The sequence below is a fragment of the Oncorhynchus tshawytscha genome, unplaced genomic scaffold (assembly GCF_018296145.1).
Source record: "Oncorhynchus tshawytscha isolate Ot180627B unplaced genomic scaffold, Otsh_v2.0 Un_scaffold_17_pilon_pilon, whole genome shotgun sequence".
In the NCBI taxonomy this organism is placed as follows: Eukaryota; Metazoa; Chordata; class Actinopteri; order Salmoniformes; family Salmonidae; genus Oncorhynchus; species Oncorhynchus tshawytscha.
Window position 1 is genome coordinate 1,085,852 of NW_024609830.1, and position 21,694 is coordinate 1,107,545.

Here is a 21,694-nt window from a genome sequence, read left to right on the forward strand (position 1 = left end):
CGCAAAAAAAGAGGTTGTGGTGGCAACTGCAGAGAGGTATTTGGGTGTGCGGGCTTGACATCAGAAGAATTACTGGATGTGTTAAGGTTGTTGGCCTTAGGTAGGACTAAATAGATTTAAATAGTGGAGTAGGGTGGTGTTAATTTTATTCATTTTTTTGTAGTGTTAGATGGTAAGATATTTGTTTATTTATTTTTTCACTGACTGACTGACTGACTGACCTGGAGCGAACGCTGCTGGTAGGTTTCAGACCGGTAAAGGACCTATCAGTGTTTATAACACGTTTCCTAGCTTCAGTTCTTAAACTGTAGACAGGAGATTATATGGGACAGTAGGTGAAACTTGAAGGTTCTTGTTTTATATCATGTAGTGTTTGCCTGACTAGTGAGGTAGAGAACAATAACTAATCGAAGGCTAGCGTTTAACTGAATATACTGTTTTAATGGTAGGTGGCGGTAATGCAAGTTTATTGGATGCCAACCGCCGTTAAACGTCATCGAAGAAGAAGGAAAAAGAGGGCAAATTGCATTAGCAACTCTATTATGATAGTGGAAAATGGTGTTTCATAAAGAAAGTATGCATATGATCTCTGTTCCCCCCCGCCTCCTCGCCATTAAATCGATGCCTTTGCTGCCTGATTTAGTATGTTTTATGTTCGAACCGGTCTAAGGGAAATACACAAAGTCATAAACCAGCCTATTTCTACAATTTATCTTCTTACATTTTTATTTTAAATCTAACCAGAACCACACTGCTAACCGTATGTCTAACCATAAGACCAAATAGCACATTTTGGTTTTCATATATTTTTACGATATAGCCCATTTTGACTTTGCCGCTGGCCATCTACTAGCTAGGTGGATACCCATACCAAAGATTTGTTCTATCTGTTCCGATACCGGCCAATCCAAAATGGCGACCGCCGTTCCAGTTGATTCGGGATTGACTGCTCCGACAGGTATCTATAATAACTAATTTAGGTCTCCGTGAAGTAGTTTGCCCGAAAATGCTATCTAATTAACGTAGCTACAGATTCAGCACAGCCTGTAGCTGAATATGGTAATTTTGTCTCAATTCAACTGACTTAATTTCTCCTGTCTGAGCTAGCTAACGTTATCACCGTTGCTGTTAACCAGCTAGCTAACGTCAACAATCGGATCGGATGGATTGCGTTATAGCTAGCTAGGCATCTAACATTACACGCTTGAAATTGGGTCATGTACTTTATGGTGTTTGTAGTTAGGGCTTGGGATGGGATAGTCGCACCCGAAAATATGGTTATTTTCAATAGTATGTAGCTAGTAATGTTAGGTCACCCTGAATGGGGCAAATTCTCCAACTCCAGCAGTGTTAACTAACTACAGTAGTTGGCTAATTTACTGCCTCTAACTATTTTCCATGTTCGAAACCAGTGGGTCTTTGTTGATCTTTTGTCATATTTGCCGCATCTCGTAGTAGGACAAAACACCTGTTAATTGATGTTAGCTGGCTAACTAGCCAACCCAACAAACTGAGGCCAGCCAGCAATGTTGGCTAGCTAACTAGGTGTGTGTTGAATATTTACTTGTAATGCCAGCACAATTGTTTTCGTGGATAGAACATGTCTATGTTGTTGACACATTAATGTTGTTCTGCAGCTTTTGAACTCATAAAAAACAAACAGGTTACGGGTGGAATGGATACAGATTTCGCTTCCACGGGAGATATTTTTTTATTTAACTAGGCAAGTCAAGGGGAACAGTGGGTTAACTGTCTTGTCCAGAAGAATTACGACAGAGTTTTACCTTAGTTACTGGCCCAACGCTCTGCCACACCACCGGCTACTATAATGTAATGTAGGCCTATGTGGTTGAAGAAGAGCCCACTGCTCTGTCATCATTCCAGCACATTTACAGAGAACTTCACTGGAAGTCAGAGAGGAAGAGGAATTCACGGCTAGGGCTGGGCTATAGGTACATAAATCCATATCGCGTTAAATTGCCTGAATTAATGCGAGAACGATACGTTTATAACATTAATTTATTTAACCTTTATTTAATAACAAATTCTTATTTTCAATGACGGCCTAGGAACAGTGGGTTAACTGCCTGTTCAGGGGCAGAACGACAGATTAGTACCTTGTCAGCTCGGGGATTTGAGCTTGCAACCTTCCGGTTACTAGCCCAATGCACTAACCACTAGGCTACCCTGCCGCCCCATTAATGTTCGCCACAGTTTAAAAAAAAAAAAAGCATCCTTTATACTACTACTGGTTTGATGGTTGTAGTTATCAATTGTCCCATTAACAATTGCCCAAATTAGCCAACTTATTTCATTTCAAACTTCACATTTTTCTAGTATAGGCTATGGATCGAAATGAACGATATCAGCAAAATGCCTGCGATAAGTGATCAGTGTTGATCATTTTTGGTTTATTTCCCCAGGTCTAGTCCTGACTGATTTGGTTTTTGGTTGTGGTCACATTATTCACTTGTTCAGAATCAGTTGATATCAGAGGTTATGATGTGAACAGTGCTGGGTCAGGGCAGAAGAGTGTTCTCCACTTTTCTAAGCCTGTTATCGTACAGGCTCTTATCAGCTTGACTACGGTGTTTGTTACAGTTGATCTTCCCTTGGTACTGTAGTAGCTAGCCAGTTTGAGTCAGGTCATGAGAATAGACAGGTCTGTTTTGGTCCCGCAATAACACGCCTGATTGCTTTATGGGGATCTAAGTCTGACTATAGGACTGCGAACTAGGCCAGTGAACACACACACACATACAAATGATACAGGGTGTTCTCACTATAAACAGTACCAGTCAAAAGTTTGGACACATTCATTGCACGGTTTTTCTTTATTTTTACATTGTAGAATAATAGTGAAGACATCAAAACTATGAAATATCACATATGGAATCATGTAGGAATCACATATGGAACCAAAAAAGTGTTCAACAAATAAAAATATATTTTATATTTGAGATTCTTCAAAGTAGCCACCCTTTGCATTGATGACAGCTTTGCACACTCTTGGCATCCTCTCAACCAGCTTCATGAGGAATGTTTTTTGAAGGAGTTCCCACATATGCTGAGCACTTGTTGGCTGCTTTTCCTTCACTCTATGGTCCAACTCATCCCAAACCATCTCAATTGGGTTGAGGTCGGCTGATTTTGGAGGCCAGGTCATCTGATGCAGCACTCATCACTCTCCTTGGTCAAATATCCCTTACACAGCCTGGAGGTGTGTTTTGGGTCATTGTTCTGTTGATAAACAAATGATAGCCCCACTAAGCCAAACCAGATGTGATGGTGTATTGCTGCAGAATGCTGTGGTAGCCATTCTGGTTAGGTGTGCCTTGTATTCTAAATAAATCACTGACAATGTCACCAGCAAAGCACCATCACATCTCTCCCATGCTTCGTGGTGGGAACCACATATGCAGAGATCATCCATTCACCTGCTCTGCGTCTCACAAAGACATGCCGGTTGGAACCAAACATTTCACATTTGGACTCATCAGACCGAAGGACAGATTTCTACCGGTCTAATGTCCACTGTTTGTTTTTCTTGGCTTAAGCGAGTCTCTTCTTCTTATTGGTGTCCTTTTAGTAGTGATTTGTTTGCAGCAATTCGACCATGAAGGCCTGATTCACTCTGAATTCTCAGCTGAACAGTTGATGTTGAGATGTCTGTTGCTTGAACTCTGAAGCATTTATTTGGGCTGCAATTTCTGAGGCTGGTAATTCTGAGGCGGCAGGTAGCTTAGTGGTTAGAGCGCTGGGCCAGTAACTGGAAGGTTGCTAGTTCGAATCCCCAAGCTGACAAGGTAAAAATCTGTCGTCCTGCCCCTGAACCCACTGTTCTTAGGCTGTCATTGTAAATAAGAATTTGTTCTTAACCTCTGCAGCAGAGGTAACTCTTGGTCTTCCTTTCCTGTGGTGGTCCTCATGAGTGCCAGTTTCATCATAGTGCTTGATGGTTTTTGTGACTGCACTTGAAGAAACTGATTTGGCTCAAATGCATTAAGAAAGAAATTCCACAAATTAACTTTTAACAAGGCACACCTGCTAATTAAATTGCATTCCAGGTGACTACCTCATGAAGCTGGTTGAAAGAATGCCAATAGTGCCAAAGCTGTCATCAAGGTTAAGGTGGCTACTTTGAAGAATCTCAAATATATGAAATATTTTGATTTGTTTAGCTTTTTTGGTTACTACATGATTCCATATGTGTTATATCATAGTTTTGATGTCTTCACTATTATTCTACAATGTCGAAAAAAGTACAAATAAAAACCCTGGAATGAGTAGGTGTCCATACTTTTGACTGGTACTGTATAAGTTCATAAATTAGGCCAATAACCAGCACATTTACTCTACTCTGTCAGACAAAAATAGGGGAGTGTCCCATATTATTGCTCTACATGCAGGCTACAGTACAGGCTGCTAGCAGGCAAACAGCCAACATGTGTTTTGAACTGAACTGCGCTGGCACTGGGAGATATGTTTAGTGTGCACGCACCCTCATTGTAACTGTGGAAATGTTTGGACACAATGTCGAACTAGGATGTTTATTTAAATCCTATTGTAAAAACAAGCTTTTCTTAAATGGAGCGCTGCTTGTTTCTAGATCTCTGTAGCATGTGGTCCATTTAGGCTAATTTAGAGGTGAGCAATGTGATTGAAGCCTAATTCGGTTGCATGCATGCCTTGTTCATGTGTAACTGGTTGTGGTTGTTCTGTATCTTCTTCCATAGACATTAGGACTCAGTTCTGGAGGAGAGCCTTGCAGAGAGGTACCTGCATGGTGCTGCAGTGTGTGTTTGTGTGTGAGAGAGTGGCTGAGCGTGTGCTTCGTTCCTGTGAGTGCCTCTTACAGGTATTACAGGGCTTTGTGGCATTTGAGCAAGATGAGAGCAAGCAAAGGACGAGTGGACCAAAAACAGGCTGTTAACGGTTGTTTTCTATTGTTCGTGTTTGCTTTCTATTGTGTGTGCAATGCATTTTGCAGTGAAATGGCTACAACATGGTTTAGCAAGACACAGTGTCTCTCCACTCCCTGAAAGAACTAATCCTTGTGGTGTTTGCTCAAGTAATGTGGATTGGTTTAATTGATTGATTTCATCCATCTCACAATTTGAATAGGCCTAGCCTAATATCACAGACAAATAGCCTAAAGGCTGTTTCCTGTTTCGCTATCAGTACCCCACCTTTCCATGATATATTTTCAGTAGGTCTGCCTCCTCTTGCCTCTCACTGTCCTCAACATAACTCTGACCTGCCCACACTATTACAATAACAGCAGACACGTTTTTTTGCCAACTGGTTGTAATATCACTATGTTGAGAAGGCGAATCTCACACACGCACACAATTTTAAATGGCAAATCCCTTTGTGAGGAGCACATATTTCAAGCATTGTCATGACGATGTGAAAATACCAGACATATTTTGCTTCTAGATTTTTCACACACGTGTTTGCTGTGTTTCTCTATGTTGGCATGTTTGTCGCACAAATTGGCAATGTTTTACAATAGGCTATTGGATGTTATCTCTTGGGCTGAATAAAGTTGGGGCTGGGCCTGGGGTCTGCAGGGTTGAATTTATTCTTAGAGAGGATTGGTAATGAGCACATCCTTACCAAAAAGGAAGATGGCAACTCGGTGAGTCACAGGGAAAGTCCCAAGCTTAGTTTGGGTGATGGAAAAAGTTTAGTCATTGCCTGTTGTAGAGGACACAGTATCAGACTGGGGTTATGTCTGCCAGAGACCTGTGATAGAGGACCCAGTGGTCTAGACACAGTATCAGACTGGGGTTATGTCTGCCAGAGACCTGTGGTAGAGGACCCAGTGGTCTAGACTGGGGTTATGTTTTGCAGAGACTGGCCTATGTCCCTGTGTCGATGCCAAGAATTCTCGTAATTTACACCCACCATCCTGATTAGAGGTCGACCGTTTATGATTTTTCAACGCCGATACTGATTATTGACGGACCAAAAAAGCACATACCGATTTAATCAGCTGTTTTAAAAAAATAAATAAAAAATGTATTTATTTGTAATAATGACAATTACAACAATACTGAATGAACACTTATTTTAACTTAATATAATACATCAATAAAAATCAACTTAGCTTCAAATAAATAATGAAACATGTTCAATTTGGTTTAAATAATGCAAAAACAAAGTGTTGGAGAAGTAAAAGTGCAATATGTGCCATGTAAAAAAGCTAACGTTTGAGTTCCTTGCTCAGTACATGAGAACATATGAAAGTTGGTGGTTCCTTTTAACATGAGACTTCAATATTCCAAGGTAAGAGGTTTTAGGTTGTAGTTAATATAGTATTTATAGGACTATTTCTCTTTCTACCATTTGTATTTCATATACCTTTGACTATTGGATGTTCTTATAGGCACTATAGTATTGCCAGTGTAACAGTATAGCTTCCGTCCCTCTCCTCGCCCCTATCTGGGCTCGAACCAGGAACACATCGACAACAGCCACACTCAAAGCAGCGTTACCCATCACTCTACAAAGGCCGCGGCCCTTGCAGAGCAAGGAGAATAACTACTCCAAGTCTCAGAGCGAGTGACGTTTGAAACGCTAAAAGCGCACACCCAGCTAACTAGCTAGCCATTTCACATCTGTTACACCAGCCATTAGGCTGACAGGCTTGAAGTCATAAACAGAGCTGTGCTTACGAAGAGCTGCTGGCAAAACGCACGAAAGTGCTGTTTGAATGAATGCTTAAGAGCCTGCTGATGCCTACCGTCGCTCGGTCAGACTGCTCAATCAAATCATAGACTTAATTATAACATAACACACAGAAATACGAGCCTTTGGTCATTAATATGGTCGAATCCGGAAACTATCATTTCGAAAACAAAACATTTATTTTTTCAGTGATGCGGAACCGCTCAGTATTTTATCTAACGGATGGCATCCCTAAGTCTAAATATTCTTGTTACATTGCACAACCGTCAATGTTATGTCATAATTACGTAAAATTGTGGCAAATTAGTTTGCAATGAGCCAGGCTGCCCAAACTGTTGCATATACCCTGACTCTGCATGCAGTGAACGCAAGAGAAATGACACAATTTCACCTGGTTAATATTGCCTGCTAACCTGGATTTCTTTTAGCTAAATATGCAGGTTTAAACATTTATACTTCTGTGTATTGATTTTAAGAAAGGCATTGGTGTTTATGGTTAGGTACAGTCGTCCAATGGTTGTGGTTTTTTCGCAAATGCGCTTTTGTTAAATCATCCCCCAGCGTTGCATCGATTATATGCAACGCAGGACACACTAGATAAACTAGTAATATCATCAACCATGTGTAGTTATAACTAGTGATTATGATTGATTGTTTTTTATAAGATACGTTTAATGCTAGCTAGCAACTTACCTTGGCTTCTACTGCATTCGCATAACAGGCAGGCTCCTCGTGGAGTGCAATGAGAGGCAGGTGGTTAGAGTGTTGGACTAGTTAACTGTAAAGTTGCAAGATTAGATCCCCCGAAGCTGACAAGGTGAAAATCTGTCGTTCTGCCCCTGAACAAGGTAGTTAAACCCACCATTCCTAGGCCGTCATTGAAAATAAGAATGTGTTCTTAACTGACTTGCCTAGTTAAATAAAGGTATAAAAAAATACAATTTAAAAAATCGGCAAAATCGGAGCCCAAAAATACAGATTTCCGATTGTTATGAAAACTTGAAATCGGCCATTCCGATTAATCGGCCGACCTCTAATCCTGATCTTTGCCTGTATCCGGTGTACCCCATTAAACCTTATACCAGGCTATGTTCACTCATTGCTGTGTGTGTGTGTGTGTGTGTGTGTGTGTGTGTGTGTGTGTGTGTGTGTGTGTGTGTGTTATGCAGCGAGTGGACAGTTAACTTGTTGCCCTTCCGCTGCTCTATGCTCTCTCTCACAGTATCTGCTCTGTGGTAGACTGTCTGAGAGGGAATGTCTGCTGTAATACTATACTGTCTGGAAATGGAGAGGCACTAAGTAACAGATAGGCAGTCAGTAAGGGTAGTAACTACAAGCTACAACATTTGGTGTTTTAGAATTTAGTGAAAAACGTCATACAAATGCAATGCATCCTGAGCAGTGACTGAAGTACAAGGGTTCCTGGATTGTTTTAGGCTTGAGGCAAAGGCCCAACCACAACAGCATCCAGGGCAGGCTGACATGGAAGCAGCATTAGAGGGAATAGTGGTGTAAATCTAGAGCACAATGTGAATGGGAGCAGCAGTTAGCCTAGGCCTATCCATTCCTGTGGCTGTGTAGGTCTAACCATGGCTTGGCATCTGTGGAAAGTTACACATTTGATGGCTGTTTTTGTAATTAACTAGAGTGGTTGTCAAGCATTTACTAAGTTTATCTCAATACTGTTATATACCCTTTGTTGTCAATGACAGAGGTCAAACGTTTTCTGTAAGTCTTCACAAGGTTTTCACACACTGTTGCTGGTATTTTGGCCCATTCCTCCATGCAGATCTCCTCTAGAGCAGTGATGTTGGGGCTGTTGCTGGGCAACACGGACTTTCAACTCCCTCCAAAGATTTTCTATGGGGTTGAGATCTGAGACTGGCTAGGCCACTCCAGGACCTTGAAATGCTTCTTACGAAGCCACTCCTTCGTTGCCTGGGCGGTGTGTTTGGGATCATTGTCATGCTGAAAGACCCAGCCACGTTTCATCTTCAATGCCCTTGCTGATGGAAGGAGGTTTTCACTCAAAATCTCACGATACATGGCCCCATTCATTCTTTCCTTTACACGGATCAGTCGTCCTGGTCCTTTTGCAGAAAAACAGCCCCAAAGCATGATGTTTCCACCCCCATACCTCACAGTAGGTATGGTGGTCTTTGGATGCAACTCAGCATTCTTTGTCCTCCAAACACGACGAGTTGAGTTTTTACCAAAAAGTTATATTTTGGTTTCATCTGATCATATGACATTCTCCCAATCTTCTTCTGGATCATCCAAATGCTCTCTAGCAAACTTCAGACGGGCCTGGACATGTACTGGCTTAAGCAGGGGGACACGTCTGTTACTGCAGGATTTGAGTCCCTGGCGGCGTAGTGTGTTACTGATGGTAGGCTTTGTTACTTTGGTCCCAGCTCTCTGCAGGTCATTCACTAGGTCCCCCCGTGTGGTTCTGGGATTTTTGCTCACCGTTCTTGTGATCATTTTGACCCCACGGGGTGAGTGGAGCCCTAGATCGAGGGAGATTATCAGTGGTCTTGTATGTCTTCCATTTCCTAATAACTGCTCCCACAGTTGATTTCTTCAAACCAAGCTGCTTACCTATTGCAGATTCAGTCTTCCCAGCCTGGTGCAGGTCTACAATTTTGTTTTTGGTGTCCTTTGACAGCTCTTTGGTCTTGGCCATAGTGGAGTTTGGAGTGTGACTGTTTGAGGTTGTGGACAGGTGTCTTTTATACTGATAACGACTTCAAAAAGGTGCCATTAATACAGGTAACGAGTGGAGGACAGAGGAGCCTCTTAAAGAAGAAGTTACAGGTCTGTGAGAGCCAGAAATCTTGCTTGTTTGTAGTTGACCAAATACTTATTTTCCACCATAATTTGCAAATAAATTAATAAAAAATCCTACAGTGTGATTTTCTGGATTTTTTTCCTTTTCATTTTGTCTGTCATAGTTGAAGTGTACCTATGATGAAAATTACAGGCCTCTCATCTTTTTAAGTGGGAGAACTTGCACAATTGGTGGCTGACTAAATACTTTTTTGCCCCACTGTATTTGAATTTGACTACACCAGGGCGGCATGCCAAATGGCCTACACTCTAATTGTCGTAGCCTACATTTTCAATACATGTGGTAGTTAGATTATTAACATAATGCAAGAGAACAATGTAGAAAGAGCGGAGAGCACCAAAGTAGAGCAAAATGTCAGACCGGGCCTAACGTGTTTTTTATTTTATATCTCCTCCAATGTAGGATGAAAAATAAATGGTGCCTTTTTAAATCCCTCTTTGCAAACCAAGCAGTCTACACATAGGCTACTGTCAATAAATTGCAGTAAACGTTACTTTGAAAGTTAAACTAATATTGTCGAAGTGTTTATTAATGTCCTTGAATTGTGCAACGGACAATCGGGTATAAGCTCCTACAGCAGCACTTTCAATAAGCGGGAACAAAAAATAAATGAATGAGTCTGTCGGAGTTGTCTCGCAAACAACTTTCTTTTGAATAGCTTACAAATTGTGCATTTATAAAATAGTCAACATCAATCAGATTACATAAATTATTATTTAGCCTTTAACATTCTTTATAACACTTGAATGAACATTGGTTTAGGCTTAAAACGAATAGGCCTATTATCCTAGGCCTAAAACAAATGATTATTTATAACAAGGAACACCAGCATGTTCACCCCCAGAGTATCGAACTCCGCAGGATGACTGAGGTTTGTAGTCTCTCCATCCTTTGCCCTGATAATCTTTTAGCATATTCTGCAAGTGCCTTGGGTAAGGTCTGCTGGCTCACCTTTGCCATATGGCCTGAAATTGAGCGAAAAACTGCCAAACCAGCGAAGACGTGCTTTTCCCTCCACTAAAAGTCAGCCATAGTTATTTTTCTGATTTTGCATTGGCAGGCTACACTATAGTTACTAAGTGAAATCCACATTTTGAAACTGACTGAAAGTAGCCTAATGGAAGAAAGAATGTCACATGTGCTTTTCCAGATGATCAAGATTAAATAACAATACACTGGATACGGCCTTAATATTTGTTTTAAAAGGTCTACTAATATAACTGATATCTGAGTCTTTTTATGGACAAGAGACTAATACACCTTCCAGTTTGAAAATCCTTCTGTAGCCAAGAACAAGGTAGAAATAATAAGTATTGTTTTGAACAATGATTTAATGAACTTGTTTGTGGCTTTTGTAACAATTTGAATAAGAACAATGACGACATGCCCCAAATCACAGTTCTGGTATAACCAATGTGTCTTTTTATATTGCGTTCTTCCCGCCAATTGACCGCTCCGTGCGCAATGTATATTAACAACGTTTGGATGGGACGATGTGTCATTCCAGACATCACACAACCCGATCAGACACTTTAATGCAGGTTCCTTCCTCCATAAACTACTATACTATATGACAAGTTCATCACTACAGCTGTCTAGCATGACTCTAGCTCTGTGATTATTAGCTAGGTTCTGTCGGTAACTATTCGATTCTAAGAGTTGAGCATAGAACATGGAGGAGCCTAACAAAAATAGGCCGACATCACTATACTCTCTAATATGTTTTCCTTTTTTCTCTCGCCTCTCTCTCTCTCTCAAGGGTCCAGTGCGTCTCGGAAAGTGGCATCTCCAGAGGTAAGACAGACACCATCCCTGAATCACAAAACCACTAATTACAGCACTCTGCTGGAGCACTGTTAATGAAACTGTGTTTTCCACTACCTTTAGGTTTAGGGAACACTGTGTGTATTTACGCAACATTTATAGACCCTGGTGAAGATGTGTTGTATATCACCTCTCTGTCTAGGGAGAAGACACAGGATATGTGGAAAGGGAGGGGGAACTGGTTTTGATGGTTTCTGTGTGTCACTGGCAGATGTTTACCTTTAAGCCGTGTGTCATAAAACCAAACAATGGAGAGAACAGGGTGACGCTGAAACTTGTTTTAATGGAGTCAAACACACAACTCTACAGTGCATTTCTTTAGTTTCTTAATACCTTTTATTTCTTCCCTTGCTCTCTCTTCCATCTCTCTCTCCCTCTTTCTCTTTCATCCTGTCTCTCTCTCTCTGTGTCTCAGATTCCTGGATCCAGTCAGAGTATGAAGAAGACCATTGGACACAGAGGAGTTGAGACGAACACTGGAGAGACCACCTATAAGAAGGTCAGCATGGGGTCAACACACACACACACACCACATGTGTGCTAAAATTACCCGTAGCCTGAAACCCTTCCTCGTCCACAGCCAATGATGACTCGCAGAATGTAATGTACACAAGCATTTGAGAGTCATAGATTAATTATAACATGAGAATTCCTCGGAAACAATGAATTTATCAATCTCTCTTGACAAGCCTCCATTTCTATTTTCCACTTCCCCCTCCAGACCACGTCGTCAGCCCTGAAAGGAGCAATTCAGCTGGGCATCACTCACACTGTGGGCAGCCTGAGTCAGAAGGCTGAGAGGGATGTTCTCATGCAGGACTTTGTGGTGGTCGAGAGCATCTTCTTCCCCAGGTTAGACGTGTGTGTCACTGTGTGTGTGTTAGACGTGTGTGTGTCACATGTAGCACACTACCCCGGAGCACCTGCATGAGGTATGGGGGCCCCCCGACTCCCCCCAAAATATAAGTTGGGCCCCCCAGATACTATATGAACATGTCATAAACTATGAAGGAAATGTTTATAATTACAGGAAATTAGCTTTAAAACTGAAACACGTTCTCTCAGCCTCATGGCAAAATGTGTAAAATAGCATGAGATTAGCTAGGAAACAATTTTTTCCTGAACTGTGCTACACCACTGGTCTGTGCCCATCTTGCATTTATGCTTGAGAGAAGTCTTCCTGTATTCAGCACTCATTAACACCCTTCTCTCTGTCTCAGTGAAGGCAGTAACCTGACCCCTGCCCACCACTACAGTGATTTCAGGTTTAAGACCTACGCCCCCATCGCCTTCCGCTACTTCAGAGAACTCTTTGGCATCCGGCCAGACGACTACCTGGTCAGTAGACTACAAAAATTCACTTAAATGAATCTGGTTGATTGGCTGTAGTTCTCTATGGTTGATTGGTTGTGTCTGGTTGTAGTTCTCTATGGTTGATTGGTTGTGTCTGGTTGTAGTTCTGTGGTCAGGATGCTACCTAACTCCTCTCCTACAGTACTCTCTGTGTAACGATGGCCTGATAGAGCTGTCTAACTCCGGCGCCAGCGGCTCTCTCTTCTACGTGTCCAGTGATGATGAGTTCATTATCAAGACGGTGCAGCACAAAGAGGCTGAGTTTCTCCAGAAGCTACTGCCAGGATACTTCATGGTGAGATATTGAAGGGGGGTTACTTCATGGAGAGATACAGTTGAAGTTGTAAGTTTACATACACCTCAGCCAAAAACATTTAAACTTAGTTTTTTACTATTCCTGACATTTAATCCTAGTAAAAAATTCCCTGTTTAAGGTCAGTTAGGATCACCACTTTTATTTTAAGAATGTGAAATGCCAGAATAATAGTAGACAGAATAATAGTAGAATAATAGTAGAGATAATTATTTCAGCTTTTATTTCATTCATCACATTCCCAGTGGGTCAGAAGTTTACATACACTCAATTAGTATTTGGTAGCATTGCCTTTATATTGTTTAATTGGGTCAAACGTTTCGGGTAGCCTTCCACAAGCTTCCCACAATAGGTTGGGTGAATTTTGGCCCATTCCTCCTGACAGAGCTGGTGTAACTGAGTCAGGTTTGTTGGCCTCCTTGCTCGCACACGCTTTTTCAGTTCTGCCCACAAATTTTCTATAGGATTGAGGTCAGGGCTTTGTGATTGCCACTCCAATACCTTGACTTTGTTGTCCTTAAGCCATTTTGTCACAACTTTGGAAGTATGCTTGGGGTCTTTGTCCATTTGGAAGACCCATTTGTGACCAAGCTTTAACTTCCTGACTGATGTCTTGAGATGTTGCTTCAATATATCCACGTAATTCCCTTCCTCATAATGCCATCTATTTTGTGAAGTGCACCAGTCCCTCCTGCAGCAAAGCACCCCCACAACATGATGCTGCCACCCCCGTGCTTCACGGTTGGGATGGTGTTCTTCGGTTTGCAAGCCTCTCCCCTTTTCCTCCAAACGTAACGATGGTCATTACAGCCAAACAGTTTTATTTTTGTTTCATCAGACCAGAGAATCATAAAACACGGGACGAGATGTTAAAAACTGTCCATTGTGCCAATAGATGCAATGCACTCACATGAGATTTGCCGTGATGTTGACAGAGTGGCATGGGAGGTTTATTTCTCCATTTCTCCAAAAAGTATGATCTTTGTCCCCATGTGCTGTTGCAAACCGTAGTCTGGCTTTTTTATGGCGGTTTTGGAGTAGTGGCTTCTTCCTTGCTGAGCGGCCTTTCAGGTTATGTCGATATGGGACTCGTTTTACTGTGGATATAGATACTTTTGTACCTGTTTCCTCCAGTATCTTCACAAGGTCTTTTGCTGTTGTTCTGGGATTGATTTTCACTTTTCGCACCAAAGTAGGTTCATCTCTAGGAGACCGAATACGTCTCCTTCCTGAGCGGTGTGATGGCTGCATGGTCCCATGGTGTTTATACTTGCATACTATTGTTTGTACAGATGAACATGGTACCTTCAGGTGTTTGGAAATTGCTCCCAAGGATGAACCAGACTTGTGGAGGTCTACAATATTTTTCTGAGGTCTTGGCTGATTTCTTTTTATTTTCCCATGATGTCAAGCAAAGAGGCACTGAGTTGGAAGGTGAGATCCTTCATGGTGAGATGTTGGGGGAAGAGATCCTTCATGGTGAGATGTTGGAGGAGGAGATCCTTCATGGTGAGATGTTGGAGGAGGAGATCCTTCATGGTGAGATGTTGGAGGAGGAGATCCTTCATGGTGAGATGTTGAAGGAGGTACTTAATGGAGAGATGTTGAAGGAAGAGATCCTTCATGGTGAGATGTTGAAGGAGGTACTTAATGGTGAGATGTTGAAGGAGGAGATCCTTCATGGTGAGATATTGAAGGAGGTGGTGGGGGGAGATTCTTCGGTGGCCTGTGTGTTTTAGTGTTTATATAATACCAAGCTGTCTGTAGTGGCCTGTGTTTTAGTGTTTATATCATACCTAGCTGTCTGTGGTGGCCTGTGTTTTAGTGTTTATATCATACCTAGCTGTCTGTGGTGGCCTGTGTTTTAGTGTTTATATAATACCTAGCTGTCTGTGGTGGCCTGTGTGTTTTAGTGTTTATATAATACCTAGCTGTCTGTGGTGGCCTCGTCTTTTTCACTCTCCTCCTCTCCTTTCTACCCGTCCCGTCCCTTCCCTCTCTATAGAATCTGAATCAGAACAAACGGACCCTGCTCCCTAAGTTCTACGGTCTGTACTGCATCCAGGCGGGAGGGAAGAACATCCGCCTGGTGGTGATGAACAACCTGCTGCCCCGCGTGGTCCACATGCACCATAAGTACGACATGAAGGGTTCCACCTATAAGAGACGGGCCTCAGCCAAGGAGAGGGACAAGACTTTTCCCACCTTTAAAGACCTGGACTTCATCCAGGACCTGCCTGATGGACTACTGCTGGAGACGGACAACTACAACGCCCTTAGCAAGACCATCCAGAGAGACTGCCTGGTGAGGGAGGGAGGGTGTGTGTGTTCTGTGTGTGCTGTTTGGGTCTACTGTATAGTAACTCTTATGTGTTTGTGTGTGTGCTCCAGCTCCTGCAGAGTTTTAAAATCATGGACTACAGTCTACTGGTGGGGATCCATAACCTGGAGCAGGCTAGTAGAGAGAGGGAGCGAGGTGGGAGGCAGATGGGGGACAGTGGGGGGTCAGAGGGGGCAGTAACCCCAGACCAGCGCCGACCCCAGGCCCAGAAAAGTCTTTACTGCACAGCCATGGAGTCTATACAGGGAGAGGCCCGCGGGAAGGGAGCCCTGGAGTCTGAGGACCAGTGAGTCAATCAATACATCACACAATATTACCTTGGGAAAATATGCAAACTGTCACGTAAATCAGGATTTGTTGATGGTGATTGGTTGGTGTGGCATGTGATGTAATTTCAGTATGGGCGGGATCCCAGCCAGGAACTCTAAAGGAGAGAGGTTGCTGGTCTTTATCGGCATCATCGACATTCTGCAGTCCTACAGGTAGGTGCTTGTGTTTCTTTGTGTGTGTGCGTTCTTGTGTACAGACTTCATACAATTTCACATGGTAATATAATGACACAGTACTCAAAGTATTGGGAAAGTGACACATTTTTTGTTTTACCCCAGCATTTTGGATTTGAAATTATACACTGACCTGGTATGGATGAAAATACACTCAAATCAAAGCTTGACAGTCTGCACTTTAACCTCATAGTCATTGTATCATTTTAAATCCAAAAAGTGCTGGGGTACAGAGCCAAAACAACAACAAATGTGTCACTGTCCCAATACTTTTGGAGCTCACTGTATATACCATTTAGCAGATGCTTTTATCCAAAGCGACTTAGTCATGCATGCTTATATTTTACGTATGGATGGTCCCGGGAGTCGAACCCACTATCCTGGCGCCATGCTTTACCAACTGAGCTACGTTCACTAAGACTGTTTTTCAGGTTCATCAAGAAGTTGGAACACTCATGGAAGGCCCTCGTCCATGATGGGGTAAGATCCTCAACACACACACATTACCTGTAGTACATGATGAAAGATGTGTCAGATCTGCCACTGCTTATGTTAGGCCTATGTCAGGTTGTAACTGGTTTATTCCTTTTCCTCTGTAGGATACAGTGTCGGTGCACAGACCAGGCTTCTACGCTGAGCGCTTCCAACAATTCATGTGTAACACAGTGTTCAAGAAGATCCCATGTAAGACTGCTGTGTGTGTGTGTCTTCTGTTTCAATATCTACTTTTATGATATAACGTGCTGTCGTTATTTTGTTTTCCCCACCCCTCAGTGAAGCTCTCCCCATCCAAGAAATCTCGTGGTGGGGTTCCGGGGGGTCTGAGGAGAGCTCCTACCCTGGGAGGCCCCACCCCACTCTCCCACGCTGCTGGACAGTCTGTGGTGGACTCTCGACTCGTCTACCAATCACACTTCAACAAGGCTGATGCAGAGGGAGACAGTGGTGAGTGAACAGTTAACACAAACATTGATTGTATGTTTGATCAGAGGTCAAGGTGGACCAGAGCTACATGAAGTGCCTATGGACAAGGGATTAGGGGTAGACTTGGAATTGTGCCATTAGTTCCCCTCTTTACTCCCTCTTTCTGTTCAGGCATGCAGTCGGGCAGGCCAGACCTGGTGCCAAGGACCCCTCCCCTGGCGGGAGGGTCAGGGGATGCGGAGGCCAACTTTTCCACATCCTCATTAGGAAGCACAGGACTCACCACCTCCTCTCCTCTGCTACAGTAACACATCCCTCAATCCCCTCTCCTCCACAAAGTCAGTCCTCTTCTTCAAGTCATCCAGTTCTCATGTGTTTCTCTCTCTCTCTCTAGGTCAGTAGGGGTTGAGGTACATAGAGCAGTAACAAGCACAGACCAAGACCACGGTGTCTCCCACAGGTACACAAATGAATTACACCACTGATTCATGTATTCCCACTTACGTGAACACACACACACCCTTATCAGTCTTCTCTCTCTGTCTCTCAGTATGGGTGCGGAAGTGGAAGCGTCAGGTGATCAGTCGGGTAATGAAGATGCCATCTCACTATCAGACATTATCCCAGAGACTAACATCTGCTTTGTAAGTCTGGCCCAATCCTTTTCCTCCTCCTCTTCTTAAGATCTTCACTATGGTGTTTACCATGGCTCACTGGACTCCCTCCCTATGTGTCCCCCACAGTAACAACTGATCTGGAGTCATCTGAGGAAAAGGTGATTCTGGAACCAAGGAGGTGGGTGGAAGAGTGAGAGGGGGAGAGTAGTTTTGCATCCTCCTTCCTCACTGTCGATCCATCCCTCCTTTTCTGCGGGGGAGGTTTGGAACATACTTCAGGCTGACTGAACGGGATGGGGGGGGTGGTGAAGTGAGGGAGAGTGTGACTGGGTGCCAGAGAGAGGAACAAAGAGGGAGAGAGGTGTATATATGTGTGGGGAGGTGGTGGCTCTCTGAAGGCTTGGTCAGCCAGACAGACACATGGGTATGCTGCTAGAAACCCTTCTCCAACTAAGTTACAGGAGTCTCTGTGCCAGGAAACCCACATACACTGTCCCACCTATCACAAAGTCTGAAGGGGAGAGGGATGTGGGCTTAGACACCCCTGCATCAACAGTGTGGAGGTGGAACCCCATGCTCTATATCACTCTCTGTTCTGTTACTTTGTGCATTCCTTCTTGTGGACAGTATTAGGGTTCCGTTTTCAGTGACTCCAATCATAATATCTCATATGTTATCATTCTACATCTGTCCACACCTTCCTCCCTCCACACAGCCAGGAGATGGGACGGACAGGAAAATCATCTCTATATGTAGTGTTTTTTATTTTATTATGACCACACTTTTACTGCTGTGGACAGAACATATGACTTCATCACACAGACCTTCTATTCTTTTAGATTATGGATGTATACAGTAGCTGACTGACTGGAGTTGGGGGCAGGAAATGTACAGGCCAGAGCTATTCTGCCCTACCAAGCAAAAAGGCAGTAACTGCTCATAGTGTGGAACTGAGAAAAATGGCTTTTATTTACCTTAGTTTCACAGTTACCTAGTGGAGTTACTGCTAATATCAACCCCATTTTCTCAAACACAATACGAGGCAGGATACTTGCCCACATGATTAAATCATTTTTGCTACATTAAATACATGCTAACTCATTTTTGACCAAATGAGCAGTTACTGCCTTTTTTCTTGGTAGGGCAGTATGGGTAGGCTATACACCACAGGAGGTTGGTGGCACCTTAATTGGGGAGGACGGGCTCGTGGTAATGTCTTGAGTGGAATGGTATAAAATACATCAAACACATGGTTTAATGTCATTCCATTTCCACTGTTCCAGTCATTATTATGAGCCGTCCTCCCCTCAACAGCCTCCACTGCTATACAAAGTGTTACCGGCTGATGGGAAGGCTCTGTCTGTCTCCATGGTTATCCTGGAATCTTCCTCTCTGATGAGACCACATGTGCTATATTGATCTAGGAGTGAGAGACCAGAGCAAGAACATAGTAATGGCCGCCACCTCCATACCCTTAGAATAGAGCGGGGTTCCCCAACTGGAGACCTGCGGATGCAAGTTTTTTTATTGGTGGACAAAAAAGGTAAACGCCAGCAAATCCACTCTAAATGATTTCAATTTAAGAAATCTGTTCTAAACTATTCCTATGCAAAATAGAGGTTTGAAATTGTTTGTCAAATATGATCTGTTTGGGCTTTCTTGCGGTCAAATTGCAGTCTACAAATTATTTGTAATTATGTTCCGGCCCCCTGACCATCCGCTCAAGAAAAAAAATCACCCCACGGCTGAATCTAGTTGATGATCCTTCGAATGGAGGTTAGAGGAGCAGTAACAGAAGGACAGGACAGTGACCTGACCACACTAACGCTAGCTTCCTGTCACTTACGGTCTTCCTTTTTATATCTGTGCCTTTGTGTCTGTCTGGTGCTAGTCTTGCTGAGCTGTGTCTCTCTCTCATATTTTTGTTTCTTTAATGTCCCGTTACACATACATTCAAACTCTTGTTTGTATGTTGTTTTTATATTCTCACTACCAATCAAAAGTATCTTTGAAAGAAAATTGACCAATCAACCGGCAGGGTTGAAAGGAATGAGCCAATCAAAATTCAGAGCGAGCTTTTAACGCACACTCTACACATGCCTTTTTCGGTCTTCGTATGGCAGTTCAGTTTCATCACATTCATTCACACCCAGCCATTTTAGACTGTTTTGTGCACAAAGATTATAAGTGTTCTTCAAGCAATGGTAATTCTACCACCGTCATTCAAGCACTTTGATACTTTTAACTGACCTGACTTTCATTAATAAGCAACAAGGGATTTCTGCTGGCTACAGAAATGGCTGCTTCACCCCACTGAGTTTGAGACTCACCACATTGTGTGAATGACTTTGTTTGCGTCTCTGTAGTACACCTCTTGTACATTAACGTTTATATAAACATGGGTTTGTTATTTTTTTCCCATTTGCTCAGTCATTGTGTAGAATACTAACACAAGCGCTGGGTGGTAGCTCATACTATTTATCCTGTAGTAGGATATTTCAGACACAGGGATACATATCACTACCTACTGGTTATGCTAGATCTTGTATTTCACACCAACACAGTGTGATTTTAAAGGGCCACAATGGCCTGATTGTGAGGACACATTTCTAAGTAGATGGGAGTGCACATGTGGTTCAAAGCAGAGAGGGAGAGATGGACAGACTGACAAACTGGGGGATATCAGCCTTTGGTGGAAATGATTAATGTTCATTGATGCACCGTGAGACAATAGGGAATGTTTAAAGGGAATGGGTGAGTACAAGAACACAGCCATGCCCTGAAGAAACTAGAGGCTGGAAGTGGAGCTCTTTCTGATCAACTGTCATGACAAATTGGAAAAGCAATCAAAATGTTATGGACTTGAACATGGATGAACTCACTGCATATGGAAACTACATGGAAACCTATGCTTCAGAACTTGAGTTTTGATGAACTTGATGTTTTCCTAACAGATCTGAGTTTAATGAGCCTTCAAACCGTTTCAGCGCTCACCATTTGAGAGGAGATGTCCTGCATGATAGGACAGCTCCTGCATACGTATTTTAAAGCACACAGGAAGGAAGGGCACAAGAGAGGGTGGTATTGGTTCCAAATGAGTTATTTACACAACTTACTACATGGTTTGATTCATTTCAAGTTCTTGCGTCTACTTTTCCTGGCGAACCCACCCTCTGTAAAAAGCTCATATGGTATTCCTGGTTAAATAATTTCCCAACATGGCCCTCAATTAAAAGTTGTGCTCTTTTGAATGTTTTGACCTTTTGACCCTGATAACCCTGCTCAGCTTCCCCATCATTTCAAAGAGCTCAGTTCAGTCTTGTGCTTTTTGAGAACAGTTGGCCACCAAAGAAAACACTCCAAGCCCCATGTTCCCATGTTTTGAATCACATTTTCAATAGATGGTATCGTGTCTTATTATAACAAGGGCCTTAGTGTGACAACAGGGTCTGGATTTGACTCCATGAACGCTGATCATGACTTTTAGCGTATGCTTAACTTTACAAACTAACATCTGACAGTTAGAACAATGTTGTTTTAAAGCCTGTGTGCTTCTGTGTAGATGCTGGATTAAACCCGTTGCAGTGTCTGTTGACTTGACTGGACCACAGCACAACAGACACCTCACCCTTTGGTGCTCAAAGGGTGGTACACTTGCAACACAGACACTACAGAACATATGAACTAATGCAATATGAACAAGTCTGCCATCTTAAAGTTTCAAGAATCGTATTTATTGTATTTGTATTATGACCTTGTAGCCTGAAATGATTCATAAGTTGTACATGTACCTTAGATGATTGTACATATAATAATGTATTCTTCTGACAGGAAATGTCAGCGACTTAAGTAGTGTATTGCATATGGGAGGGGATTGTTTGACAATTTCACTTTTTATATTTCATGTTTGATTTTGATAGTGATATATTCTCCATTGTTCTGGGGCAAGGATGTCCCATGCTTTTTTACGTTGAATGTTTCACACAGCCTCCGAGCCAATGTTGCTGGTTACCGTCTATGCTTCAATTACTCTATTTTTACTCTGCCTGTATAAAATGTGTATATGTATATAGTAGTCACGGAAATGCCTTCTCATGCTGCCTGTTCCTTCTACCATCTTTCAGTGATGTAATGTTTTTCATATTGGCTCTGATTTTAGAATAAACTTATTTTCTAAATGTTGGTTCTTGTCCTTATTCCTGAACATGATACAACTGTTTATGGAATGGAAGGGTAGGTCTACACTACAGTAGATCCACAAACTCACATCACTTT

The 21,694-nt window shown here is 42.5% G+C and overlaps 1 protein-coding gene across 2 annotated transcripts; it reads left to right on the forward strand.

The window, feature by feature from the left end:
- Nucleotides 1–814: 814 nt before the first annotated feature.
- LOC121846138 (phosphatidylinositol 4-phosphate 5-kinase type-1 alpha-like) lies at nucleotides 815–21,601 on the forward strand. Of its 2 annotated transcripts, XM_042319306.1 has the most exons (17): nucleotides 815–958; nucleotides 4,737–4,775; nucleotides 11,304–11,338; nucleotides 11,784–11,867; nucleotides 12,090–12,220; nucleotides 12,589–12,706; nucleotides 12,864–13,016; nucleotides 15,040–15,339; nucleotides 15,426–15,661; nucleotides 15,774–15,857; nucleotides 16,310–16,358; nucleotides 16,478–16,562; nucleotides 16,653–16,823; nucleotides 16,974–17,106; nucleotides 17,197–17,262; nucleotides 17,353–17,446; nucleotides 17,546–21,601. In XM_042319306.1, exons 1-17 carry the CDS (start codon nucleotides 913–915, stop codon nucleotides 17,546–17,548), a joined length of 1,827 nt encoding a protein of 608 aa, XP_042175240.1. In that variant the 5' UTR covers nucleotides 815–912; the 3' UTR covers nucleotides 17,549–21,601. The 2 variants fall into 2 exon arrangements, with proteins under 2 accessions (XP_042175240.1, XP_042175241.1); XM_042319307.1 differs by lacking the exon at nucleotides 4,737–4,775 and having other exon boundaries at nucleotides 818–958.
- The last annotated feature ends 93 nt before the right edge of the window (nucleotides 21,602–21,694 follow it).